The sequence below is a fragment of the Penicillium rubens genome (assembly GCF_028828025.1).
Source record: "Penicillium rubens strain IBT 27055 chromosome Unknown utg000004l_segment0_segment0, whole genome shotgun sequence".
Lineage (NCBI taxonomy): Eukaryota > Fungi > Ascomycota > Eurotiomycetes > Eurotiales > Aspergillaceae > Penicillium > Penicillium rubens.
Genome location: NW_026890602.1, coordinates 2,425,489 through 2,451,952, shown reverse-complemented (window position 1 = coordinate 2,451,952; position 26,464 = coordinate 2,425,489). Strand labels below are relative to the sequence as shown.

Here is a 26,464-nt window from a genome sequence, read left to right as displayed (position 1 = left end):
TAAAGACCAACTACTTGTAGTAGACATCTCTATTCAGTAATGCAATACTGGAAGAGTATGAATTCAATTAACTATAACAGAAACGAAGGATCTGGTATCGACCAGGCCTTGCTTTTCCTATATCATGTACAGGCGACTTCTTTTGCTGTTCATCCATCAAGTCATGGTCATTCATTGTATGTTCAAATCATAATCAAAATAGAATAACTTTTGCGCTTTTCCATAGCAATTGTCATAGCTCAGTATATTCCGATTCGTTTCCTCCACACTGGCTATGGCTATGATGGAACCGAAGGCCATGACGGCGGACGGAGAACAAAGCTCGCCACTTACTGGCATTTGATCGTCAAGTTCGCCCGGGGTTAGGTACCGCAAGGCTGGAATGGGTCCGGTGCCGACGATGCTTGATATGAAGGCACCACGCACCGGAAGGAAGCCCTAAGTCTGAATTCAAGGAATGTCGAACACGGGCTTGAGCTTCTTGACCAGAGCCCATTCCTCCATTGAGACTTCGGACCGGTAGAACTCCTTGAGGGTGTCGATACTGGCACGCGAGATGTGCGAGATAAGCTGGTCCTTCTCTTCGAGGTGACGACCATACATGGGCTGGTTGGGACCCTCGACCTTAACAGCAACGGAGGGCTGACCTCTCTTGCAGACTGGAACAGGCTTGTGATCGCGCTCGATGGATGTGCTGTGGAAACGGTCGCGTTAGAAATCAGACAAAAACCGTATAAAAAGGGGAAAGGGGATCAGAACTTACACTCTACCAATATCGACAATCTCCCTCACACCAGCGGCGTTGGTCCTGACCGCAGCCAGAGGAGTGTGGAGACGAAGGCTTCCTTCAATGACATCAACACCGATGACAATGGGGTCGGTCTTGTTGAAGACAGCAATGGGCTTGATGACGCAGGGGAAGATAGCAAGAAGCTTAGCCTCCTCCTTACGCTGTTCCGTAATTTGAGCCATGTGCGCAGTGAAGGCATCGAACAAGTGGTAAATGATGTCGGCAGTGAAGATCTTGACACCGATTTCGTTGGCATATGCCATTGCTTCCTTATCGACCTTGACATCGAAGCAGAGCATGACAGCATGTTCCTTACTCTTCTCAAGCATGGTACCGGCCATCATGACATCACGCCTGTAAACGGGACCGATGGAGATATTGGCAACAGGAATCTTGGAGACCTTGAGGAACTCCAGGAGAGCCTCAAGCGAGCCCAGGGTGGAGGCCTGGACAGTGACACCACGCTGATCAGTGGAGACACGGCTCAGCAGGCTCTCCAGATCGCTCATGACCTCCTCCTCAAGATCCTCCTCATCATCGTCAGGGCCGACAACAAGCATACGGGATCCAGCAATAGCGTGCTCAAGGTCGTTGGCGGCAATCTTCACACCAAGAGCGGCCTTGACCTCCTTGTTGTGAACATACTGGGACTTCAGACGCAGCTCCTTGAGCGGTGCTGGTGTTAGAAGAGCACGGATATTGGTTGTAATAGGACCGTTGAGACCGCACATGACAATGCGATCACCCTCGCGAAGGACACCGTTGGACAGAATAACGTCAATGGTGGTACCGAGACCCTCAATGACCTTGACCTCTAGGACTGTACACTCGACCTCGGACAAGTACATGAGCTTACTGGTCATACGATCTTGGGTCAGGCTGGTCAGGAGCTTCAGCATGTCAGGCACACCCTCTCCGGTGTGGGCGGAGGTGGGAACGAGAGAGACGTTGCGAGACATAGACTTGTTCTCGAAGAACAGCTCGGAGTTGAAACCTTGCTCGGCGAAAGCAAGCTTGGTGGCTTCAAGACGAGTGCGGAACTCGTTTTGAACGCCCTTGTTCTGCATAGCCAAACTATCTTCGAAGCCATTGTTGTCAATTTTCTTCCAGCCGTAGAGACGATCGATCTTGTTCAATGCGACGATGAAAGGAGTCTTGCGGTCACGCAGCAAACGCATAGACTCGAGGGTCTGGGGCTCGAGACCGTGCATGATATCGACGACAAGGATAGCAATGTTGCAAAGGGAGGAACCTCTTGATCGCAAGTTGGAGAAGGACTCGTGACCGGGGGTATCGATGATCAATAGACCGGGGACCTTGAACTCGAACTTTCCATCCTTGTTGACAACTTGGGTCTTTGTGCGCAGAGCTTCGACAGGGAAGTAAGTGGCACCGATCTGCTGGGTAATACCACCTGCTTCGCCCTCCTGCACGTTGGTCTGTCGGATCTTGTCAAGAAGCTTGGTCTTACCAGTATCGACGTGACCCAGAATACAGCAAATAGGGGATCGAAGATCATCCTTTGAACGAGCCGCCAGAGCCTCCTCGTGCTTTTGCTTTCTCCGCTCCGCAGCCTCGGCCTTTCTCGCCTGAATGGCCCGTTGGTTGGCGGATTGCTCTTCGTCAGAAGAATCTTCATCGGACGATTCCTCAGAGTCGGATTCCGAAACGGGTTCTTCTTCCTTCTCATCCTTTTGGGCGGGTGCCTCCTCAGCAGGTTTCTCTTCTTCAACCGATTCCGCATCCCAGCTGTCCTTGACATCTTCGTCGGCAGCTTGCTCCCAGTCTTCAACGGCATCTTCTTCAACAGCAGCAGCGGCAGCGGCAGCGGCGGCCGCCTCGGCCTTGGCTTTCTCCTCAGCCTCCCTCTTTCGATCTTCGGCTTCGCGCTGAGCCTGGGCTCGAGCGGCGGCGGCTTCGAGGTCCTCTTCGTGCTTCTTGGCAGCCTTCTTCTTCTTGTTCTCATATACAGGGCGCTGCTTCTTCTCGCCACCCTCCTGCAAACCAGCAACCTTGCCACCCGCGGCAATCATCTGCTGTATGCGCAACTCATTGCGCTCCTTGGCCTCTCGCTGAGCCTTGGTAAGCAGCTTGCCTTCTTTGCGTAGCTGCTCCTTCTTTTCGCGCTCCTTCTCCTTCTTGCGTTCACGAGCCTCTGCACGCTTCCTCTCTTCCTCCTCATCAAGGAGCTTCTGCTTGGCGGCGGCAGCCTTCTCTTCCGCTGCAATGCGCTCCTCCTCCTCACGTTGCTGCCGAAGAAGCTCCTGTTGCTTCTGGAGAGCTGCTAGATGGGGAGGAAGCTTCTTCTTTTTGCCGGTCTCTGGGGCGGGTGCGGCGGCAGCGGCGGCTTCATTCTTCTTGGCCTCAGCGGCGGTAGTCTTCTGGGCTTCGGCCTTTTCTTGAGCAGGGGTGAGCTTCTTCTTTGTGGCAGCCTATATAGACGAGAAAAAGACACGTTAGTAAATGATTTTCACACCCAGCACGGGTTTCCAGCATGAAGATAAAATGTGAAAACCTACCTGCTCCTTCTTGCGCTGCTTCTCCTTCTCCTTCTTCTCACGCTCCTTCTCCTTTTTACTCTTTACTCGGAACTCGCCCTCAGGTTGTGGTTCCGGCGCAGGCTTAGCCACCTCTTTGATGGGCTTGGTCTTCTTTCCAGCGAAAACATCGTCGTCATCGAAGTTACCTTCCTCAGGCTGCTTGCTTGCCAAATCGTCGGCAGCGGCACTTTCGGGGTCCTCGCCCTCGACGAAATCATTGACCTTGCCCTTCTTCGCCTTCTTGGCCTTGTTCTTTCTCAAAGCAGCCATGAGACCACCGACCGGCGCGGCGTCCTCGTTGGCATCTTCTTGGGGCTCCTCATCGGCGGGAGCAGCAGTAGTGGGAGCGGACTCGCCGAGATCGGCCTCCCAATCCTCCTCCTGTCTCTTGTTGCCCTTCTTCTTAGGCGCCATTGCGATAGATTTCTATTGGGGGTTTTGTTGATGATCCGATTGGAGTGGTGACCGGAGTAAATGGAGGCGCACAAACGGAGTTAACCGGTTATTCGCGACTCGTAATAATAGGCACACGTATTAAAAGGGAGAGGATGACAGAAGTCAAAAAAAGGACGATCCCCAAAATTCAAGGCGAGAGATAGAGCTCTCTGTAAGGTGGGCCTAAGGAGGGGTGTGAGAAGGAAAAAGAATTTCGGGAAGAATGATGGCCAGTGGGGAAATATGGCATCGGACTTCACTCTCTCTCTAATCGCCACAACCACCACCAACCTTGGAACCAGCTGGATTTCCTCCATATATTGTCAAGGAACACCCTTTTTTTTACTATGGTACCTTATTCCGAATATACGCTAATCTAATAGAAGCAGAACTCAAACATTACTACTAACATTTTAATCTGACTATGGCATAAATACACTCTCACATTTGACTCAAACCTCCAGGCCTATGTACTTCCTAGTTTGGTCCTCCACACTTCCCCACCCCGGCCAGATCCCTTTGAGATCTTAGATCTCAATGTGAAGCATGCCCCGAAGCCAGCTGAAGACGGCCTGGGTATGGTTGTTGTAGACCCCAAGCACGTCCTGAACTGCCTCGAAGAACATATGCACTGTATCGGGGGTCAGGTCCTTGAACTGGCTCTTGTTGCATGCCATGAGAACCTCATCCAGGTATTTCGAGTCGCGACTGGCAAGCCGAGCCAGAATGTTGCCGTCAATATGCTCGCTGTTCTCGACCTGGGAGATTGCATCAAGGTAGCGATGTCTGCGGGCCAGGGAGGGACAGATGGCCTCGTCCCTAAGGCAGATGTTGAGCAGAAGTCGAAGCAGGTGCCACTCCTTCGCATCCAGACACAAGAGCCTGTAGACCGATCCATTGATGCCAAAACCATAGAAGGTCTTGGTGGTCGTCAGTGCAGCTGGAGGCTTGCAGCCCCGAGCAAGCTTGATCAACGAGACAGGGAGATTGGCCGTCGGACGCGGCACAAGGTCTCCCGGTTGATCCAGACATGTGAACATCCGGATAGCTCCGCCTCGAGTACTCACAAAAAGGAGGTCCGATTGAAACCCATTCGCCTTTAGGAAATTGTGCGACAAACCATCGCGTGCGATCGGGTCGGAACCGTGCATAACGATGTCCCCATTTACGATCCTGTAGACCAGCAGGGAATGTCTCGAGGTGGTGACGTAGATCAGCCCTCCTTGCACCGTTATTGCGACAGCTGGAGATGGGAGAACACCGGTAATATTTCGAACCCATTTTGTCTGAGAGTTCCGCGAGGAGACCGTGAAGAACTTTTTCCCAGAGACAATAATCAAGCTGTCGCCGTACGCCGTCATCGCATAAACTGGGTCATTAAACCATTGCGTGTGCTTGTCAATGCAAGTAATTTTCTCAGGATCGATGGCATCCCGAGACGCTTGAATGAGCATCAATCGACCTTGGCGGGTAGTGGGTTGATGAGGCAAACTGATTGAAGTCCCAATTGCGATAAGGTGGTATGCGTTGCCATCCTTGTATGGCATCCAGTCAAGAATGCACGTGATTTTCTCTCCAGTAACTCCATGTGGTCTCCAGGGGAGAAGGCCTTGAGTAACCAGGTTCATATTGCTAGAGACCAAGGGCGACTGTGTGTCTGGGTCCACAAACTCGACACATGCCGTGCGGTAAAGATAAAGGGGCATTTCTCGGACCTGGGCGACAGAATATGAAACAATAAGACATCGGAGATGATCGGAGTAGGTGAGCTTGCTTGGATTCCCGGGAATGTCAATGCGTCGGGGAACGGCCTTTGCTTCCTGATCTAGGGAGCATACTAGAAGCTGACCATCCGCGAAACAGAACATGTATGTAGTTATAGTCCGAGACGATTTATCTCTTACGTCGACAAGGTCGAAGCCGCTGAATTTGGTCGGGAAGTATGCGGGCTGGCACGAATGTTAGGTCATAGCTCAAAAGGACAGGTTGTGGCATGGCTTACAGCGTTTTGATCCGTAATCCAAACACGGGACAGGAAATAGTCAAAGCCATTGCCATCTGGGGCAAATGACACCCGCCAGAAATCATCTCCGCATGTAAAGAACGCAAACTTATTGTGGGTTTTGATGTTGATTGATGTTTGCCCAAGATGGCGTGGGGCTCTTTGTTTCAAAACTGAAGAGAAAGTATCTGGTTAATGAAGGCGATCAATATTTTGAACCGAATATGACTCACATCTGAAACCGAAGACAGGGTCACCGTGGACATTAGTGGTGTTTGTATCTATCTCAAACGGAACAAGCATGCCACTGCGCAGTCCACAGAAAAGGAACGCGTGAATTCTATCGTCTGAGAGAGTCTTGATAACAGCGAGGCTTTCGATTGCCTTTGACATATCTTGTGCAGTGCCGGCGACTGAAATACAAGTGTCGGCATGTTGTCTGATTCCACCAGTCTCGTTGTAGACCTCAAATGATAGCACTGTGCCATCGCTGGTGCCGAGGAAAATTGATCCAAGGTCCCCCCAATTTTGGTAGGCGATGCAGATGGGCTCTTTCTGGAGCGGGTATGGAGCCTCATGATCAGATAGAGAGGCACTACCTTCCTCAGTCACGACTATCCTAAGAAGATGGAGAAAGTTCCCCTTTTCACTTCTTGTAGTCATAATAATAGTGGAACTTGGCCCATCCACAATAGCTGCTGTGACAAATACAAGGGGATCGTGTTGAATACAGCTGCTGAGATGGAAAGCAGTAGGAAAGAAAAAGTGCACAACTTTTTCCGTGACCCGAACAATAACACCAGAAGGTGTACAGTCCATTGCCAAAGTCTGTTGAATCTCCAATTCTGCATCATTTTGAAGGGCAGTGATGCCATCTCTCATGTCGGGAGTCGTATGGAGGAGCAACGATGAAAGAGGATCGGAGGCCAGCAGGTAGATTGAATCACTAGTACCAAGTGACACAGCCCACATACCACGTATGCTGGACAATTCACCCAACGCGGCCGAGACTCCAATCTGAGCCTCAATGCCATATCGAAGTTCGGTTATAGCTCCATTACCGGAAGCAGACGTCGAGCAGACAAAGAGCCGATCGTGATCATACGGAGTATCTTTGAAGAGGGCTGAGGTATTCGAGGGAATAACAGCTGCATCGAGAACTGGTGCCCAGTTGACGAACCGCTGGACACATCTGGGGTGATCCCGTGCCTCCTGGACAAACAATCCACCATCACCTTGGCTTCCAGCAGCGAGAATGAAGTCACCACCTTCATGGCCCATATCAAGAATATCGAAAGCCATATCGACATCGCAGTGGAGTTGACCCAAAGAAGTCTGAGTTTCGAGTTCACCATCGTTGCCAAACTCGAGATAATAGATCCAGCCTTTCTCTTGGCAAAGGAAGATTCCATCGTACCTCTGACTGTATATCCAGTTTCGCGAAGGTCTGGCCCAGCGAGTCCACAGTCCAGCTTCTGATGATCCGGCATCAGGAATGATTGGCGGGTATCGCATCGGACGAGACGAGCAATTGGGCGTGTACATCGCCATGGAATTCGTGGTGATCAGGAGGTAGGAGGACTCTTTGGCCAAAGGGATGACCATGCTAGGCAACTGGTCTTGGTGAGGCAGACAAGTTGAGGTGATCTTGGGATTCACGCGGCTGATCGTGCTGGCATCATCCCATTCAAACACCATAGACCGTGTTGTGCCAAGCCTATGAACGATAAGCAGTAGAATGGTCCGTTTGTCATTGATGTCTTTCGGGTACAGGAATTCCATGAACAGGATATCGCCATCAACCTGGAAGAAATTTTCCTGTTGAAAGACTGTTAATATAGGGCAGGTGTTAAGTAAAACAATAGTAAGAACATACACTTTCAAGTGGGTTCAGCTTGCCCTGAGCCATCTGCATCTGGAGTTCACCGGGATACTTTAACCACAAGACACCGAAGAAATTACGCGATGCGCTGACTGCGACCGCACGCGACCTTGACCGTTGTGTAAGCTTTCGAAATGGAGTTAGCGATAAGTGATACTTACTTGGGATCAACAGCTATATGCTTGCCATATTTGTCGGCTATGTTGACATCGCGGGGCAGAGGGCGACTGTAGGAAACAAATCGGCCATCTCCCAGTTCCGAGCAGTACATGAAAAGGAGCTCATCTGAATCCGTGGCAAGGAAAAGGAGTTGAGGAGGCAGGTTATCATTGTAATAAGGGGGGGCCAACCCTGATTGAGCCTGACTTTCCCAAGGCAACTCGGTGCTGACATTGATGACTTTTGCCCCGATAAGCGCGCCCTCGAAGTCTGATTTTTCGACAACGTCTTGAAGATGACCACTGGGCAGGGCTTCCTTGATTTGGATTCGCCGCTCTCCAATGAAAGCTACATCGTTGTGGTCTGTATCTCGGAGACGGGCTGGAAGGATCCAGTTGATAACGGGACTGGGGATCAATGGCTGGGTAAGCAGCCCTTGCAGACGCGTCAGATGCGTCATACGCGCCACAGAATTGTTTTCAGACATTGCAGTAATTGGGTGGGTTTCAAAGGAAACCGAAAACAGATTAGAGCAAACGAGGAGATGATACTGAAACCAAAGATGGACAGCGGGGTAAAGAGATGTGAGAAGACTCGAAGAGAGATAGACGAAGGATGAAAATAGAAGTAAAAGATGGAAAGTAGAAGATGTAAGGTGAATTGTAAGTGAATGAGTTGGAAGGGAAGTAGAGGCAATATCAAAAGCCGGTCAGGCAATGGCCTGAGGCGCAACAAGCCCCAAGATCGGTTTGAACCGCACCACACTTCCTGCAGTGTTCTGTATTCAAGAAACAGCGTGATGGCATTTGAGATTTGCAAGATCCACTTGTCTTCATACTTCAAAGGGTTGAATATCTCAACTGCGATTCATGCATCGACGGCCAACTGCGGTACTGGTTGTGGATTGATATCTGATACACAGCCAGAGCTCCAAGGGAGTACAGGTAGTTGCCAGTGATTTCACAGTCGAGTATTTCCCAGACAAGCCCTGCGATATCTTTATTAACCAATGCACCCCACATATAGGGAATATCAATGTGAGACTTACAGCTTGCCTGAACACTATACAAAAGTGGCAGTTCTTGGAGATGTGCAAATATCCGCCACAAGATCCATTGGTTGCCAAGCTCCAGGAAGCAAGTCTTTACCACAGAACTAATGTCACTGACAGACACCTGGACGAGCACACCGGAGGTATGCAGTCACCTCCCGTCGGCAAGCTGTCGCAACCCCAGAAACCGTGGACTTCCAAGGGCGCACACAACACGGTACACAGTTATATGTGCCCGATATCTTGTGATGGATACCACAAAATTATGAAACTGGAACGTTGTGCCTAGGCCTAGCACAGGCGAGTGTTGTTATCGGCGAAAACATGTCGCGGCTGCCGATCGATGCCTAAGGCTGGAAAGTGGGACTCCGCCGCCTTTGACTTCAAGACTTTCCATTGCCTGGGTATATGTGCCTAGAAGTTCATCAGTCCACGTTCAAAGAGACCTCGATCGCTAAAGATAAAGCCATTCTCTCATATGCCTGGCATTGATTTGTCGGTTTGGACACGTTGTTTCGTTGTCCGGTGAAAAGTGGCACTCGATCTATATCCGATCAGTCTCTCGATATTGTTGGGTTAAATTCAGAACTCACAACGTCAACTTTGTGCATTGAGACCGGGAAAGAAACTGAGCGTTAACTCCCGTCTTCTCTTTTGTGCGCATATGAGCTACTTGACCTCCTGGGAAGGCGACATTTAGCGAATAAAGAATGGAAGATACCGGAAAAGAAAAGAATCATCCCAGCTCCGAGGACATATCTGCATCGGACGAATCTTCAAAGAATCCAAAAATGAATGAAGAGGCAAAACAGATGGCTCGAACGAAAAAGGCGAGAGCCATCCGCAAGGCATGTGCCGCGCGCGACGTTGAAGCCTTAGCTGCACACGCAACTTCAGAAGGCGGGTTACTTGACGATGGGTTGAGACAGATAGCTTGTAAGTTATTATGTTCTGGAGGAGATGAACCCAACTGACTGGTGAATAGGGCCTATTTTCTTACATTGCGACAATCAAATGCGACAATATAACGCATCAGTGCCCCCGAGTACTGCACTTCCCCGACATGCCGATGAGGAACAGGTAGAACTCGATGTCAACCGGTCCTTTGTCTACTACCCAAAAGGTATGTACGCTATTAAAAGTCTCTGAGTTGGGATGTTAATAGACTCTAGCCCCGGAGGAGGAAATGCTGAGAAAGAAACAGCAGCTATCAAACCTGATCACTCAAGTACTAAGGGAATACCCCATGCTTTGTTATTTCCAAGGATATCATGACATAGTTCAAGTTCTTCTTTTGGTACTGGGCGAAAAGCAAGCTGCGCCAGCAGTGGCACAAATATCTCTTTTCCGCATACGTGACTACATGCTCCCATCACTCTCTCCAGCTGTGAAACATCTCCATCTCATTCCTGCAATCATCGAAACAACAGACCCAGAACTAAGACGACACCTTGGCAACATTGAACCATTCTTCGCTCTCGCAGCCACACTGACACTATACTCCCATGATATTCAAGAGTACAGCAACATTTCACGACTTTTCGACTTTCTTTTAGCTCGGGAACCTGTGGTTGCAATTTACCTCTTCGCATCAATGATCCTGTCTAGGAAAAAGGAGTTGCTGGAAATTCCACCGGATGAGCCTGAGATGCTTCATTTTACGCTTTCGAAGCTGCCATGCCCACTTGATCTGGATGGGCACATCCTGCATGCGGCACAGCTCTTTGAGGACCACCCGCCAGAATCTTTGCCGCTTGGAGCCTGGAAACGTATTCCCTGGTGTAGCGTGCTCAAAACTTCACGAGACCCACATCAGAAGTACACCCCAGAAGACGCGATGTGCTTATTTGAAAAGCAATCCCAACAGATCCGAGCTGAAGAGCGCAGGAAACGAGCCCTGGATTTCTTGTGGAGCCACCGTCGCTCCGTGGGCTCTGTGGCGTTGGCTATCTTGGTTGGAGCTGCATCTTTTTATATCCGCAAAAAGGGACTCGACACCTCGGTTTGGTCTTATGTTGGCCGAATTCGAAAGGCAATCCAAAACTGGATTTAATCTTCAAGTCAATGTGCACTAAGCGATCACGAATTGCTGGTGCTATTACATGTGTATGATAATGAGAACAAAATTGATAGAACCAATATGTAATCCCTATGCCTGAGGATCGCAACTTACAGATTAAGATATAATAAGAGAAATTAGTCGATTTATAATAGATGATGTATGTTGTATCCGATGCTCATGTATGACACCTGCGTAGTGGTACCCACAGTTGTGGCTTGAGCGGTGGCTTTATCTGCGGAAGCTGATGTGTACACTTGACCATCCCCCTTCCAACAGCTTACTTCAAAACCAACCACCATGGCGAACCGAGGCTACGATGTCGTAGTAGATGTGGATGCAGAGGTAAGGACTATCTAATTAACAAGTCATCATTTGGTCTAACAAATCAACAGGGCGACCTTGGCCATACCGACCTGCAAGAAGACCTCGAATTCCACCCCTCCAGTGAGTTCCTCCAAGTGAACCAGCCTAGCCCAGCTCTCTAACCAAGTAATCCTACCGTCCAGACTTCGAAAACGACCAGAGAACCGCCAAAGTCCAAGGCGACTCCGCCGCGTTCCTAGGCGGCGGGTCATCGCGCCGCCGTGACCGATCCCCTGGCGGTACGCCGACCAAGCACAGCTGGTGGTCACTGCACTACTACGAGCGATTCTTCGACGTCGACACGAATGAGGTCTTCCGCCGCTGCGTGGCGACCGTGTATCCCCGCACCAACTTCCTCGATGTGCTAGAGGGTAACGCAGACCTGTACGGACCAATCTGGATCGCGACTACGGTGGTGGTTATCCTGTTTTTGACGGGCACTATCTCGCAATGGCTGTCGAACAATCACGACGAGCACTTCGAGTACGACTTCAGGTTGCTATCGGGCGCGGCGGGTCTGGTCTATGGGTACACGGGCATCTTGCCTATTGCCCTGTGGGGTGCGCTGCGTTGGTTCGGCAGCTCGACGGCTGACCTTATCGAGTGCTGGGCTTTGTATGGGTACTCCAATTTGGTGTGGATTGCCGTTGCTCTGGTCAGCTGGAGTCCGTTGACTGCGCTTAACTGGGCGCTTGTTGGCGTTGGCTTTGCTTGGAGTGTCTTCTTCCTTCTGAGGAACTTGTATCCAGTCTTGAATGCTACTGATGCTAAGGCTAGCAAGATCCTCTTGATCTTGGTTGTTGTGCTACATGCGGCTCTGGCTATTGCCATCAAGGTGCTTTTCTTTGCGTAAGTTATGTCCTTGTCTGACAAGACAAATTGACCTTTACTGACATATCTACTAGCCACGCGAGCCCTGTCTCGAAGAAGAACAAGGACAAGGACCATGACGACCACGATGATGACAAGGATGACAAGAGAGCAATGATGTTCCGGGTATAAGCGGGGGAGGATGGACCATTGGCTTTCATCTGGAGTACTGTCCATTCCGTCGATTCTTGCTCAGGTAGCAGGTTTCACAGCTCGAGTTTTCTAGTCGTGTTATTGATGCATGCATGTGTTGTACTTTGTACTTATTGCAGACGGAATTTGAAGATGCGAATCAATTCGACTTTTTTGAATTTTACACATTTCATTTCATGGAGTGCAACTTGGTCGTCGAGAGGAGCCAACTAGAAAAAGTATGACTGTGGCTGCATTGATTTTATCATCATATCTAACGCCATTTGTAATCCTCTCCATGTAGCAGTCCAGCCAATCCCCATCTCTGGAATCTGCACCACAGCACGCCGAGCACAAGACCGAGGAGCGAGTCGTCTATTTGAGCTTCTTCTTGGGGCGGAGCTGGTTGGTGTGTCCGCACTTCTTCTTGCGGCAGTTGGTGGCACGCGGAGGGAGACGAGCCTGTAGAAGGACCGAGTTAGTACAAGAGCTGACGTAATTGATGGCCTTGCCACAAGATGCGGTTTGATGACGGGTATTGGGCGCTGGCGGAGAAGGCGGGGTAAACGTACGTAGCACTTGCGGCAGATGGACTTCTCGCAGTTGAACTTGGAGGCAAGGGCCTTGAGGGAAGGCTCAATGATACCACCACGGAGACGGAGGACAAGGTGAAGGGTGGACTCCTATAACGAGTTGATATCGCACGTTAGCGAATATTCCACCATTTCGCAGACCATAGACCATAACGTGAAGCAATGATTCCTCCTCTTGCGTATCCGTAGACAGAGTTATTCTTTAGACAAAGAACATGTTGAAGATCCGACCCGCCCGAGATACCATAATTGCCCCCACTTTCGGTCCAAATCACATAGGTTGAATTCCGGATCCTACCTTCTGGATGTTGTAGTCGCTCAGGGTGCGGCCATCCTCGAGCTGCTTGCCGGCGAAGATCAGGCGCTGTTGGTCAGGGGGGATGCCCTCCTTGTCCTGGATCTTGGTCTTGACGTTGTCGATGGTGTCGCTCGACTCGACATCGAGGGTAATGGTCTTACCCGTCAGGGTCTTGACGAAACTATATCGCACCGTATTAGTCCATATTCATTTTTCCTCCAAGGGCCTGAGTCGTATCGGGGGTTCGGGTTGTGGTTCGCGGTGACATTTGAGGGTTCAGGAAGACCTACATCTGCACTGAAACGGCGCGGAAAAAGACGATGTTAGTTCACTGAATCCATAGCGATGCATAGACGCTGTTGCACGGGGTGTATAGGACGTACTGGTTGCGAGTTTTCGTTGTTGTCGGCTGTCGGTCGCTGTGTTCCAGGCGGAGCTGTCGATTGTCAATTTGAGGATTTCGCTCGCTTAGCAAAGGTGGACCGATCGGGGTACCCTAAGCCCTAGTTGCTACCCGTTTTTGTTATGCGTTATGTAATCAACCCCGGCCGACCCCCGGCCGCCAGCCAATGATAACTTGGCGGTCCATCTATCTACGTCAGGTATACTCCGTACTAGCCCTGGAGTTGTTCTACTGAAATTAAATGAAGCGTGCTTTCTGGCGTCAATTGTATTTACTGATCAAACACAACAAATAAGTTGAATGCTTAGATCGACTGGAAATATCAATACACTGACAGTAATAGTCCATATCAATCCTAGGAAATCAAATGATTGAACTAGAGATAAAAGGTTGTACCAAGGTGAACGCCAGATACATGATCCCGAAGCCCCAACGCCATGCATACATATGATACAACGAACTTTCCCATCAACCTCTAGATAGTCGACCACATCTTTGAATTGGACATAAACCCATCATCGTCCATATCGTCGGAGTCCGCGTCGTACATGTCCTCTTCAAAGTCAGCCATTCCATAAGTGTGATCAACATCACTGTCGTCGGTGTCCATTCCTTCTGTCCCCAAACTAGCAAAGTACTCCCTGTTCTGTCGCTCTTCATCTTGCTGTGCGATTTTAAACTCAACAACTGTGACAGCACGGACAAGAGTTTTCAACGGGACTGCAGCGAGCTGGGCTGCCAGCTCGTAGAAAGTCCGTGCGGGGCCACTGAGATGTGATTCCCATCGATACCGGTGATACCACTCGCCGGGACGCCTGTGATCGTCCTCTTCGTCCTCAGGGATGACTCTTCTTGTTCTAAGGGCTTGCATGACTGTCTGTAGCAGGATGTCAAGCTTTTGCTGAGTCGTATCAGGGGGAGCAGGAGTAGCAGGAGCACCAGGAGCATCTGGAGCATCTGGAGCATCTGAAACTGGAACTGGAACTGGAACAGGAGCAGGGGCAGGAGCAGGGGCAGAAGGAGAGGATGATTCCGGGGCAGCACCAGAGGTTGGTGCGATATCTTGTTCTGCCCGGCTGATGGGAAACATTTCGGCAATGCGACTAGGTTCCTTAGAAGTATCCAGCCAACTGCTTTCGTACCAGTCCATGTAGGCGTCTAATTGGGCAGACGTCATGTTCAACACGTCTTGGTCTGTGATCTGAATGGCAGTCTTTTTCCCAATACTTCCCCCAAATGGCTGATCATGATCGAAATTTTTCTGGGCTAGTTCCCACAGGGCCCAGTCCATGACCTGTGCAGCAGGTTCTTTAACTGTAGTGGGATACCTTTTCAAACCATCAAACGGGAAAAGTAGTTTGGTAGAAATGATAATCAGCACCATCAATTGCAAGTCGGGAAGAAGTTGTGCTGTTTTTCGGCCATCGAATGAACTTGTCGTCGGATACTGGAATGTGATGCCTAGCAGCTCTTGCAATATCCTAGTTGCGTCGTATATCTCAACTAGAATTCGTTAGCTGTGACGAACTAGACAGCCACGCGGCGATGGTTTCTCATACTTGGTAAAGCCAACCTCCTGATGTGCCGGAAAAGAAGCATGGGCGTATTCAATGGAGGAAGGTCCAATTCAAATCGGCGCTGATAGAACAGTACTATTGCCAGGACGCCGCGGTGAAATCGCTCCGCATTAGGTATTGTCTTTGCCAAAGTTAGTCAAGGACAACCTAGCAAAAATCTCGGTAGTCAAACTCCACTCACATTAACTTCAAGTATCGCAGTAAGTTCTGGCGGGAGCCTATCCCTCATATCCCGAGGGATGGTTGCCAGGACTCGGGCGTAGGGGATCTCCTGGCGCATTATCATACTGTAGAATGTGAGTATTGCCCATCCTAGAAGCAAATGACCGACCGGTTTACATACTTGTGGAAATCACTGACACAGACAGGAAGCCGCATCAAAAAAGCTGCGAGATAACACAGTGCAACAGAATCGACCAGGCGAGGCCATTCGAGGTACCTCGAGTTTGGTTTGAATCCATCACGAGATTCATCTGTTCCTGCGGGTTGTGAGCTGAACAGCTCAGATTCGGTATCATCATCGTCATCTTCAGTAGAATCAGTGATTCTCGATTCAAAATCTTGCAGACGAAGAGCCCAGAGATCGCGAACAACCATCTATGTATAGTGAGCTTTCACCCTTGAACACACATGAAGCGTCATGTGCACGTACCTCAAGTTCCTCCGGGAAACCGTGTTCATGAACCAATGCATGACATTGTTTCCAAAGGATAAGTTGGTAAATTTGCAAGAAAAGCGTATAGGCCGGACGGCCACGAAGTGCTTTCGACAAAGGTCAGCGATGAGGACGATGGTCCAACTGCTAATTACATACTCTTGCTGCCCTTCTCCCTAGTCTCTCTTTTCAGGCGATGTGTTTTGCCTAAGTTTCCAAAATCGTCGGCATCTTCTGCGACTTGAACACCCTACGCAAGTCACATAGCCCAGATTAGCCGTCTATTTCTTGACATTTGGCGATGCGATAGGACAAGGTTAGGAAAGCCGATGGACGTCATACCTCCTGCAAATGACCGCGCCGACAATACCAAAGTCCATTGTCGAGATAGTACCGGGTCTCACGGCAACCTTCTTGACCGCAGACCCCTCGGGTAACGTAGTCCATCCCCAAGGGATTTGTTCATGCTTGTTTGAGAAGGGTTGGCATAAGGGTATACCGAGCGGGACTTTTTTTCTGCCTCCCAGTGACCGCCGATTCTGTCGCTCCACATGTCCCGCAATTGCGCTGATTGATCCGACTATCTCAAGACGATTAAATTGTACGTAGGTAGTTCTCATGTACATATGGATTCTTTTCTTTATTATTAACTACATATGTAATTTATTTTCTAGATTACATTCAATATTCGGTTTGGGTTTTGGTTTGGGGCGTAATCGAGCTCTTACATCCATTCCTCTACATTGAAATTTTACTAGAACCCTCATATAGTCAAGCAAGATTTGAGTATTTATTCATTCATCACACTATCATGAGATGCTGAGACTCAGAACTGTTCGGACAACACATATCATGCCAACCAAAGCAATTCTCGGTCCAGCCCACATCCAAGGTTATGTGGGGGACAGATCTTGAAGCAACGGGCATAATCGTTCAAAGAATCGTATCCTCCTTTGAACCATGAAAGATAAATTTTTGGCGGGCTTCGAGCCCCTCGTGGAACATAAAGGTTGGCATAACAGGTAGTAAATCCAGGTATTAAATTTAAGCCTTGGGAGCCTCCTTGCACTCCATGGCGGCCTCCTCGCCCATGGCAGTCAGGACGACGATGTCTAATGGCACCATATCAGTAACGATTCTTTAGGAAGGTTGGATATTGTTGTAACTTACTGCACTCCTTCTCCTCGACAGTGAACATCTGGTTGATCTTCTCACCAACCTCGTTGTCGGGGACCTTGACATCGTCCTTGGTGTCACCGTTGTCGGTCATAAGGGACATGAAGCCATCCTCGGTGATGTCGAGCTAATTTGTCAACAGAACAGTCCAAATTACAAGGGTCATTAGGGAACTCACGAGCTGGTACTCCTTGCGGTTCACGTGGGGAACGTCCATGTTGTGGGTGGAGGGGGAGAGATCCTCAAGCTTCTTGCCGGTGAAGATATCGGTGGCAATCAAGTGAACCTTGGCGTGACCGTGCTTTCCAGTCTTGGAGGTAGACATGTCAATGATCTTGCAAGGGCGGTTCTTGATCACAACGTGGCCGTTCTTGCGCAGAGCAGAACACTGCATGGGGAAGGTCAGCGAGGCTCCGGCATCAGCGGACTCGAAGGTGACATCGTGCTATATTGAATCACGTTAGCAGGCGCTTCAAGATCTGACCATTTGGCGGGGTTAAGAGTCCAACATGGACTCGTGCCCTCGAGAAGAGGGGGAGCCGCATGCGGGGCTGGGACAGAAGTCCTACAGCCATTGGGGGAACTCGGATTTGTAAGAGAAAAGTACATACCTCCTCGGCAGACATGGTGAATAGATTTAGAGGGGTTGAGAGAGGGAGTGTTTTTTTTCAAAGTATTTGGGGGAGGGGAAAATGGAAGGAAGAGGGAGAAAATCAGAAAAACCATCGACTAAAATCCATCGTGGGCGGCGACGCTTGTGGCGGGGTCGCTTGCTGGACGTTGATTGGTCGGGGTCCATGTTGGGTTTAGTCCAGTATAGGGGAGTTGTCCTGTAACCTACCAACTACACAATACGGGTACTACTACCAAGGGCTACTTGGCTTGATTTTCCAGGTACACTCTTGATTTCTTCTCTCTTTTTGCTGGATTCTCATGCCGTCCATCCTTTTACACAATGTGGCGCGACCGCATTTCAGTCCAGTCAACTCCCTCCGGTGCTAATAGTCGCAACCTTTCTCCTCTACCCCGACGATCATCCTCCCAGCTATCTCCAAGTCCCTACAATAGCCGCCCTGGTGTAACTTCCAGAACTTCATCCACATCTCTTCTTGCGACCCCCAATGACTCTACAACATCTCTTCCTGGAACTGCACGAGGGACCAGTGGCTCTCCTTTAAAGCAGACCGGTATTCAACGACCTCGACCAGCCAATGTCCCCGATCCGCTGGAAGTCTTGAATGAAATCATTGGAAAGGAAAATCAAACAGATAAACATGCACCGCAGCTATCGTCGGTGCCGGAACGGCCAGGGCAATTGGTAGAAGCCATCCAGTTTGACGGGCTGAGTCTCGAAGAGTTTCTGGAAAAGGAGGATTCAGCACCTAGGAAAAAGACCCGGGAATGTGACGTAAATGCGCAAACTGTTCAGCAATTTGAACAAGAACGGGATAAGTTTCAAGAATTACACACATCCATTACTGGATGTGATGATGTGTCCAAGTCAGTTGAGCTGTACTTGAATGACTTCCAGAATGAGCTGGGTGCGGTGTCGGCGGAGATCGAAACTTTGCAATCTCGCTCAACACAGTTGACCGCTATGCTAGAGAATAGGCGCAACGTGGAACGGTTGCTGGGACCTGCTGTGGAGGAGATCAGCATCTCCCCCAAGGCTGTGCGGACAATTGTCGAGGGCCCAATTGATGAGAATTGGGTGCGTGCACTGAATGAGATCGATTCCCGAACAGCCAATATCGAAGCCAAGGCCGCCGCTTCCTCAAATGGCTATAAAGCCGTCGAGGATGTACGACCCCTTTTGGCCGACGTGAAGACCAAAGTGAGTATGCTACGCTCCCCAAATTATTTAGACCTGCATTGACATCTATGCAGGCAGTCCAAAGGATCAGAGACTATCTTGTGTCACAAATTCGTGCTATGCGATCGCCAAACATCAACTCTCAGATTATCCAACAACAGCGACTAGTGAAGTCTAAGGATCTATACAGTTATCTCTCGAAGGTCCACCCAAAGCTGGCAGGAGAGATATCACAGGCATACATTAACACAATGCGTTGGTATTACACATCTCATTTCACACGTTACCTTCAAGCACTCGATAAGGTCAAGGTCTATCCTCCTGACCGAAACGAGGTGCTTGGAGGCGATCCATCCACACATCGATCAGGTAAGAGCTATGCCTCTCTGATGCCACGTATATACTGATTGTTTCAGGGAACATGGTTCCTGGCGGCCGAGCTGGCTCTGCCGTGCATGACCCTTTCTCTCTGGGTAGACGTATCGATATTCTCCGAACTGGCAATGTCCAGGCTTTATCCTCATACCTGGCTGAAGAGGATAATACCTACCATGGAATCGAAGTTCCGTTCCGAAACTTCAACCTCGCATTGGTGGACAATGTGTGCGCTGAGTATTCTTTTCTGACTGAGTTTTTCTCCTCAAAGACCTTCCATCAAATCTCTCGCAACGCCGTGGAAATATTCCAGCCAGTCTTTACCCTTGGCCAGAACCAGACCAAGAAGTTGATCGAGCACACCACGGATTCTCTGGGTGTCCTCATGTGTGTTCGCCTCAACCAACATTCGGCATTCGAGCTTCAGCGCCGAAAGGTGCCCGTCGCCGACTCATATGTCAATGGAACCAACATGCAGCTCTGGCCCCGCTTCCAGGTGATTATGGATCACCACGGCGAATCGCTCAAGCGAGTTGGTTCCAACACTGGGCGCAGTGCTGTCTCCGCCCTTTCGATTGCAGGCGGAGACGACCTGAAGCAGTCTTCAGCGCCCCACTTTTTGACTCAACGCTTTGGACAGCTTCTTCACGGAATCCTTGTGCTCAGCAGCGATGCTGGTGATGATGAGCCGGTGTCCAACAGTCTAGCCCGGTTGACTGCTGAATTCGATTCCCTTTTGGCAAAATTGAGTCGCAACGGCACAGACGCAAAGCGAAGAGAGCGATTCCTCTTCAACAATTATTCATTGATTTTAACCATCATTAGCGTATGTCGATATATCTTTGTTTTTGGTGAACAATCGCTAATTGGAAACAGGATACCCAAGGCAAATTAGCAGTTGAGCAGAAGCAGGTAAGTATTTGAATTTTGTCTATCAGAGATCGTATGGCTAACTTGGCTTGCAGCATTTGGAAGAGATGCTCAAGAATAGCAGCAGCACCAAGCGGTAGAGGCGATTGCATACACCGGACTGATGCATATTCCATGTGGAATAAAACATAATGCATTTACATGTCCTTTCACATATAAAGATTTTAATAAACTTATATATTTATCTAGACACCTGCTGTACTCTTGTGATGTAGCCTTGAAAATAATCTAAACACTTAGAAAGAGGAAGATACACTAGAAAGATATATCTCAACGTTACCCTGAGGTCAAGAGTAGATTCAAGCCGCATTCTCCTGTAATATCGCAGGGATATAGGTAGGTGGAATGCTATTATACCTAGTGCAATGTCGGCCAACTAATACATTTCCTTAAACGGAAATCGGCCGAGGCAAGCAAGCTTAACCTTTCAGCTGGAGAGAGAATAACTCTCCACCTTTAGTTTCCGCCTACCTAGGTAGGCAACCTCCGATGACTCACAAAGTATCGAATCTCAACCTTGGAAAAGGATAACCTTGGCATCTCAGTTATACCGAGGCGAAAAGATATGTCTACTACCAGTACTTGTCTGATCGTTTAACTTGAACAACCGAACCTTCTAGATCATCGTTTACATGGACACGAGATGGCAACCACAAGCATCCCTGTTAGCATTCCGAAAGTGACTCACTGACCAAGGCCACGATCAAAGGTAGTATTGACACAGTTCTCACCAAGTGGCCAAACATGGAACCAAAACACTCGTGACACGCAACACTGGATACGCTAACACAGCCCGTAGCGGAACGACAAAGGGTGACACACCTTCAGAGCCGCTAGGCTGTTCGCCAAGATCCACGGCGAAGATATCGAGGTGTTCAAGCACTTAGTGCCTAATAAACAAGGCACAACTATATCGAGTACGCTCAATCGGGTCCTGGTACCGACGTGTATGGTTCCTTCCAGACACAGGATGGCACATTGGAAGGGTCGATGAGTTCGTGGATGTACGCAATTGGGAACCGGCAGATCTGGAAGACGCGAGTATCCGAGATTGGGTTGCAGGAGAAAATGCTGTTTTCAGACCATGGCGACGAAACGGAAAAAGGATGGTGCATCTATGACATTCAATATGTTCAACTCAGAATATGATCGTGAAGAAGGAGGCGTTTAACATCTTGGGGCTTAACAAGCTGTTCGAAGAGTTTGGCAATCAGTAGTAAAAGCTGGAACTTGGGAGCTAAGAGCACTTCAGTTAATGCAGTATCATAACACATTCGTAACTGTTGCATTCTGGTATATAAGACCAATCGGGTAAAGCTCGTGGCCTTGCCTTACCTTAAGCAAAAGCTTGGGATAAACTTCAAGCTCTTTTCCATGTGTTGGAGATTGAAAGCTCACCGGCGACACACCTCGGCTTAAGTAGCAGCCGGTGTTAGGAGTCCTCACTGCAGGCTGTTTCAAGTAAACGGAGTATAAGTAGACTCCGCCGATTTGAGACAGCCCACACAACTCAACCAACAGCGAAATCCAAAATCCGTTGAGGACGTACTCTGAATTCGTCAATCCAGATCCAGGCCCAGATCCCAACCCAAACCGCAAGGCCCTCCCCAAGCATAAGCCCCCCGCTCAATCTGGGGTAAAATCCAGCAGTACAACCCTATTCCCAAGGACATGGCTGCATACCCAGTGTGACGCAGATGCACCTCTCTACATACACCTCGAGACAGAATAGCCGATAGCGCAGTATGCCACGAATAATTCGCCAATTGAACCCGGAAACACACAGCCCATCTGCATTATCCTGGATGATTTCCCGCTCTTGCCGCAGCGGTCAAGAAGTGTCCAGCACATGTGTCTGGACGGGTCGAATTGGACGCCTCATTTGATAGATCCGAGACAGACCCCGGATTCAAAATTAAGAATTAAGCTATCAGGTGCCCGAGTGCGCGTGATCTGGTTTCGAATCTTCTTTGGGAATTGCTTCTTGCAGCTTGGCGGGTGCCGCGGGGAAGCGGTGAGACGATTGGGTTCTGGGAGATTGGGACTTTCTTTTCGGCTTCGTTTCGTCTTTTCCGAGGGGCTTGGTCAGCTGTTGGGGAAGAGATTTTTGGCTTTTTGGGTTTAGTATGTTTGGGATACGCTTGCGTATACCGTGGAAGCTTTGCTCAGGTAGGGTTCTGGCTAGATGGTGAATGAGGCCATTCGTAAGATCTTAACACCCATTGAAGTTATTGATCGAGGTCATAGTTGTAATCTGTAATAAGGATGAGAACTGAAGATCAATCATGATGTAGATCCATGTCTGCTGAAGCCCAGGATGAACCCCTGCACTGAGCTCCGCGGGGTTCTCCCGATTCGACCTCACTTGGCGCAAACGTAAACGCAAACCCCATGAGGATTCAGACCTCGGAAATAGTTGAAGAGACGAGAAATCGTAGTAGATAGTGATCTCCCATATCAGTGGAGTCGAATGCAAGCACGAAAATGACGCCGATCTCGACCCACATGGAATTGGAAGTGACAGTGGTCTGTATAGTTCGTCAGAAGGAGGCGTTTGAGCATCGCAGGGGGCGCTTTGATGAGACATTTTGAGAGAAACTTGCCCCTCTTTCCAAAGCTATTTATATTGCTTTGGTCATCTTGCTTCCCCCTCGTTTCATTCCAAAAGATCTTGGTATCTGACCTTTCCCATCTCTTTCCTCCACACACATCCCACCTTCAATCATGACCTTCACTATCCCCAAGACCATGCGGGCTCTGCAGTACTCAGAGCCCAAGAAGCACAAGATCGTCGAGGTCCCTGTGCCTGAGCTCCGCGAGAACGATGTCTTGGTATGAAGCCGTCCATCAATCTCCAGGGAAAGCGAACTGACCAAACCCACCAGATCAAGGTCAAGGCCTGCGGTGTCTGCGGCACCGACCTGCACATCCACGAGGGCGAATTCATTGCCAAGGTACAGTTTTCCCATTACATGAAGCATTAATTGTGCATCGGCGTCCTGACCAGATCATAGTTCCCTCTAATCCCCGGCCACGAGACCGTCGGCGTCGTCGCGGCCATCGGGCCCAAGGTCAAAGACTTCCAGATCGGCGAGCGCGTCGTCGCCGACAACTCCGAGCTTTGCGGAACCTGCTTCTACTGTCGTCGTGGCGACGAGCTGTTCTGCGAGCACTTCGAGGCCCACGGCGTCACGATGAACGGCGGTTTCGCTGAATACTGCGCCTATCCTGGTAAGTACAGCATATCAAAAGCGTACGGGCTCTCGAATCTGATTTCAGATCTTCCCTTTCAGCTGGCAGAGTCTTCAAGATCAAGAACCTTTCCGACGTTGATGCAACTCTCCTCGAGCCCGCTTCCTGTGCCGCCCACGGCCTGGACAAGATCGCCCCGAAGATGGGCTCGTCCGTGCTGATCTTCGGTGCCGGTCCTACCGGTCTGGTGTTGGCTCAGATGTTGCGCCAGAACGGCGGTTGTAATGTCGTTGTTGTTGCCCCTGCTGGTCTGAAGATGGATTTGGCTCAGAAACTCGGTGCTGGTGATAAGTATGTTGAGCTCTCGCGCAAGAGTCCGCAGGCTCAATTCGATGCTCTCAAGGCTGAGAACCCGTATGGATTCGACATTGTTGTTGAGGCCACTGGTAGCCAGACGATCCTTGAGGACTCGATTAACTATGTTCGTCGTGGTGGTAAGCTGGTGGTGTACGGCGTGTACTCGAGTGAGGTTCGGGTCTCGTGGTCGCCGGCCAAGATCTGTAAGTTTTGTTGTTTGCTTTCTCTTGAGTCCTTTGCTGATTTCCTCCTAGTCGGTGATGAAATCACTATCCTTGGCAGTTTCTCTGAGACCTACAAATTCCCTGCTGCTGTTGACTACCTTGACTCTGGCAAGGTAAAGGTGGATGGCATTGTGAACAAAGTGTACAAGATTGAGCAGTGGGAGGAATGTCTTGAGGCGATGCGCAACAAGACCGCTATCAAGGCTGCTATCACCTTCGATTAGAGGATATCGTGGGTTGGGATCATACAAAGTACATTTTAGAGGTTAATAGAATTGACTCTCTTGGAACTATGGGGCATCTTGACTTTATATATATGTTGGAAGTGAGGACCTTGATAGACTACCTAGGTAAGGTACCTAGGTAGGTACCTTTGAGACTAATAGTTGCATTCCCAAATGTGACCAGAATACTATATTGAAGAGGTTCACGCTAATAAAAACATGAGAATATCGATAATACAGAAAGGTGCAAGTCGAGCGAATCCAACCTTGGAAGAACGTACTTCGTCATCCCAAGGACCCGCCCGGTCTTCTCCCCACCGCAAATCTCCAAGCTCCAACAACCAATCCCTCAAACCACAATGGTCAAACCTCTAACATTCAAAGGCGACAAGCCAAAGAAACGCAAGACCCGCACCACAGATAATGAAGCCCCAATCTCTAAAACACGCAAAACCGAACCAGAACCCGAGGACAACCAAGAAGACCAAAGCTGGGTCTCCGCCGACTCCCCAAGCGACATCGCCGGCCCAGTAGTCATAGTCCTACCCTCAGACGACGCAACCTGCGTCGCCAGCGACGCCAACGGCCAAGTCTTCGCCAGCAAGCTCGAGAACCTCGTCGAGGGCGACCCAGCCACGGCAGAGCCGCACGATGTACGACAGGTCTGGGTTGCGTCGCGCGTGGCGGGGACGGAGTCGTTTAGTTTCAAGGGACATCATGGGAAGTGAGTGAAGACTTTGCGTTTATCGCATTGCATATCGCCCCGATTTCTATTCCCGTTCTTTCTTTTTCCCTTTCGCCAACTCAATCAAAACTAACAACCCTTTCCATAGATACCTCTCCTCAGATACACACGGCATCTTTTCGGCAACCGCGTCAGCAGTCAGCCACTACGAATCCTTCCTAGCGATACCTTCGCCCGAAGTCTCAGGGACATTCTCGCTTCAGACGCACGGCGGCGATGGCGAGTCTTTCCTGTCTATAAAAGAGAGCGCTAAGACTGCTTCTGGCGTTGAGATCCGTGGAGACGCGAATACAATTTCGTTTGAGACGACGGTGCGCGTGCGCATGCAGGCGAGGTTTAAGCCGAAACTGCGGGCGTCGAAGGAGAGTAAAGCATATGAGAAGATTAGTAAGAAGGAGCTTGAGGGGATTGTTGGGAGGAGCTTGAATGAGGATGAGGTTAAGAGGTTGAGGAAGGGGAGGAGGGAGGGGAATTTCCATGAGGTTTTGCTTGATGTTAAGGTTAGCGGAAAACATGATAAGTGGGCTTGAGGTGTGAGGTTTTTCTTCTTTCTTCTTTGGGAGAGCTGGTGGTGTTTGTATAGTCTGAAGCAAGTCGGACTATGGTTATACACTTAGATCTTTACAACACTCTATGTCTGGAGGCTTGTACGAATAGAAATAAAAGCTAATGATGTATGATCAGATCTCTCGGAGAACTTAGCTTTCTACAACTCTATGAATCCATCATCCTCACATTCCACCATGCAACGCTCTTTCTAACAATAACGTATAGTGAATCCTACATATTCCAGGGTTTCTTCCTCTTCTAGTTATCCTCGACGATAGACCACCGAGCTGATTACCAAGACTTCGCGAGGATACCTAGGTACCTCTGTTTCACTTCGGAGAGCAAATTGACCGAATAGTTCAAACGATTTGTTGGAGGGCGCTACACTGCAGAGGTTTGAAGGCCTTTAATATTCCTACCGAATTGGACTTTAGTCTGCATTCACATAGTCCCTTCAACTTGCAAGTAGCTCTAAGCTAGAGTATATTATAACTACAGCGAAGAAAGCGAAGTACAAGACACAACGAATAACACGAGTCTCCCCTGCCAGGCTGTATGGAACTCATTTTATATTCTCTGTTAATTATAAGTTCAGACTCTCCCAATTTGTATAGAACTTGTATATGTTAAAGGAATTATCAACGGGATACAAAAGCAAAAGCACGAATCTCAAATCAACTGAACTTCAATTAACACAAACAACGCACACATCCATTTGTAGATAGAGAGATAGTTCTGATTATGGAAGACATAATTCGTCACGCAGAAACAGATCTATGGCGAGGAGGCGGTAACGACAGAATTGGTGGGGGGGGGGAGGGATGTGTGTCCAGTAGAGCAGCAAGCCCTGGGTATGAATTCTAGCAACAGTAGTACAGGAGAACAAGACCTCGACTCCTCAAGCAAAGGAACCGGGGCACAAAAAAGTATCGTAAACCGGAGATCCTGGGAACGTAACAGAAAAAAAAAAAAAAGACGGCAACCGCGTCCTCATTTCGGAGAAAAAAGCATTCTTTGAGGGAAAAGAAAAAGAGAGAGAAAAGACGAGAGAGATAAACAAGGCGATA

The 26,464-nt window shown here is 49.3% G+C and overlaps 9 protein-coding genes across 9 annotated transcripts; 5 read left to right on the top strand and 4 right to left on the bottom strand.

The window, feature by feature from the left end:
• Positions 1–450: 450 nt before the first annotated feature.
• Positions 451–3,744, bottom strand: N7525_010905 (putative mitochondrial translation initiation factor IF-2; the record flags this gene model as incomplete). The annotated part of the gene is made up of 3 exons (XM_002561110.2): positions 451–694; positions 764–3,222; positions 3,310–3,744. The coding sequence occupies 3 exons, from the start codon at positions 3,742–3,744 to the stop codon at positions 451–453; spliced, it is 3,138 nt and encodes a 1,045-aa protein (XP_002561156.2).
• A 548-nt stretch (positions 3,745–4,292) lies between these two features.
• Positions 4,293–8,295, bottom strand: thtA (the record flags this gene model as incomplete). Its single annotated transcript, XM_061215274.1, has 5 exons — positions 4,293–5,714; positions 5,768–5,940; positions 6,001–7,585; positions 7,644–7,758; positions 7,811–8,295. 5 exons carry the CDS (start codon positions 8,293–8,295, stop codon positions 4,293–4,295), a joined length of 3,780 nt encoding a protein of 1,259 aa, XP_061067786.1.
• A 1,274-nt stretch (positions 8,296–9,569) lies between these two features.
• On the top strand, positions 9,570–10,912 carry N7525_010903 (TBC domain-containing protein; the record flags this gene model as incomplete). The annotated part of the gene is made up of 3 exons (XM_002561113.1): positions 9,570–9,795; positions 9,845–9,982; positions 10,032–10,912. 3 exons carry the CDS (start codon positions 9,570–9,572, stop codon positions 10,910–10,912), a joined length of 1,245 nt encoding a protein of 414 aa, XP_002561159.1.
• A 306-nt stretch (positions 10,913–11,218) lies between these two features.
• On the top strand, positions 11,219–12,286 carry N7525_010902 (Yip1 family protein; the record flags this gene model as incomplete). Its single annotated transcript, XM_002561114.1, has 4 exons — positions 11,219–11,263; positions 11,314–11,365; positions 11,428–12,133; positions 12,190–12,286. The coding sequence occupies 4 exons, from the start codon at positions 11,219–11,221 to the stop codon at positions 12,284–12,286; spliced, it is 900 nt and encodes a 299-aa protein (XP_002561160.1).
• A 1,769-nt stretch (positions 12,287–14,055) lies between these two features.
• Positions 14,056–16,259, bottom strand: N7525_010901 (TFIIB-type zinc finger domain-containing protein; the record flags this gene model as incomplete). Its single annotated transcript, XM_061215273.1, has 7 exons — positions 14,056–15,083; positions 15,140–15,278; positions 15,339–15,444; positions 15,501–15,754; positions 15,810–15,919; positions 15,972–16,062; positions 16,155–16,259. 7 exons carry the CDS (start codon positions 16,257–16,259, stop codon positions 14,056–14,058), a joined length of 1,833 nt encoding a protein of 610 aa, XP_061067785.1.
• Positions 16,260–16,856: 597 nt separating this feature from the next.
• On the bottom strand, positions 16,857–17,634 carry N7525_010900 (Eukaryotic translation initiation factor eIF-5A; the record flags this gene model as incomplete). The annotated part of the gene is made up of 4 exons (XM_002561118.2): positions 17,600–17,634; positions 17,167–17,433; positions 16,983–17,115; positions 16,857–16,924 (listed from the first exon to the last, which is right to left on the bottom strand). The coding sequence occupies exons 1-4, from the start codon at positions 17,612–17,614 to the stop codon at positions 16,857–16,859; spliced, it is 483 nt and encodes a 160-aa protein (XP_002561164.1). The 5' UTR covers positions 17,615–17,634.
• A 309-nt stretch (positions 17,635–17,943) lies between these two features.
• On the top strand, positions 17,944–20,186 carry N7525_010899 (putative GARP complex subunit (Sac2); the record flags this gene model as incomplete). Its single annotated transcript, XM_061215272.1, has 5 exons — positions 17,944–18,822; positions 18,876–19,170; positions 19,218–20,002; positions 20,053–20,088; positions 20,142–20,186. 5 exons carry the CDS (start codon positions 17,944–17,946, stop codon positions 20,184–20,186), a joined length of 2,040 nt encoding a protein of 679 aa, XP_061067784.1.
• A 2,644-nt stretch (positions 20,187–22,830) lies between these two features.
• Positions 22,831–24,103, top strand: N7525_010898 (zinc-dependent alcohol dehydrogenase family protein; the record flags this gene model as incomplete). Its single annotated transcript, XM_002561120.2, has 5 exons — positions 22,831–22,938; positions 22,992–23,060; positions 23,121–23,337; positions 23,400–23,858; positions 23,910–24,103. 5 exons carry the CDS (start codon positions 22,831–22,833, stop codon positions 24,101–24,103), a joined length of 1,047 nt encoding a protein of 348 aa, XP_002561166.2.
• Positions 24,104–24,462: 359 nt separating this feature from the next.
• N7525_010897 (uncharacterized protein) lies at positions 24,463–25,378 on the top strand (the record flags this gene model as incomplete). Its single annotated transcript, XM_002561121.1, has 2 exons — positions 24,463–24,827; positions 24,937–25,378. The coding sequence occupies 2 exons, from the start codon at positions 24,463–24,465 to the stop codon at positions 25,376–25,378; spliced, it is 807 nt and encodes a 268-aa protein (XP_002561167.1).
• Between the last annotated feature and the right edge of the window lie 1,086 nt (positions 25,379–26,464).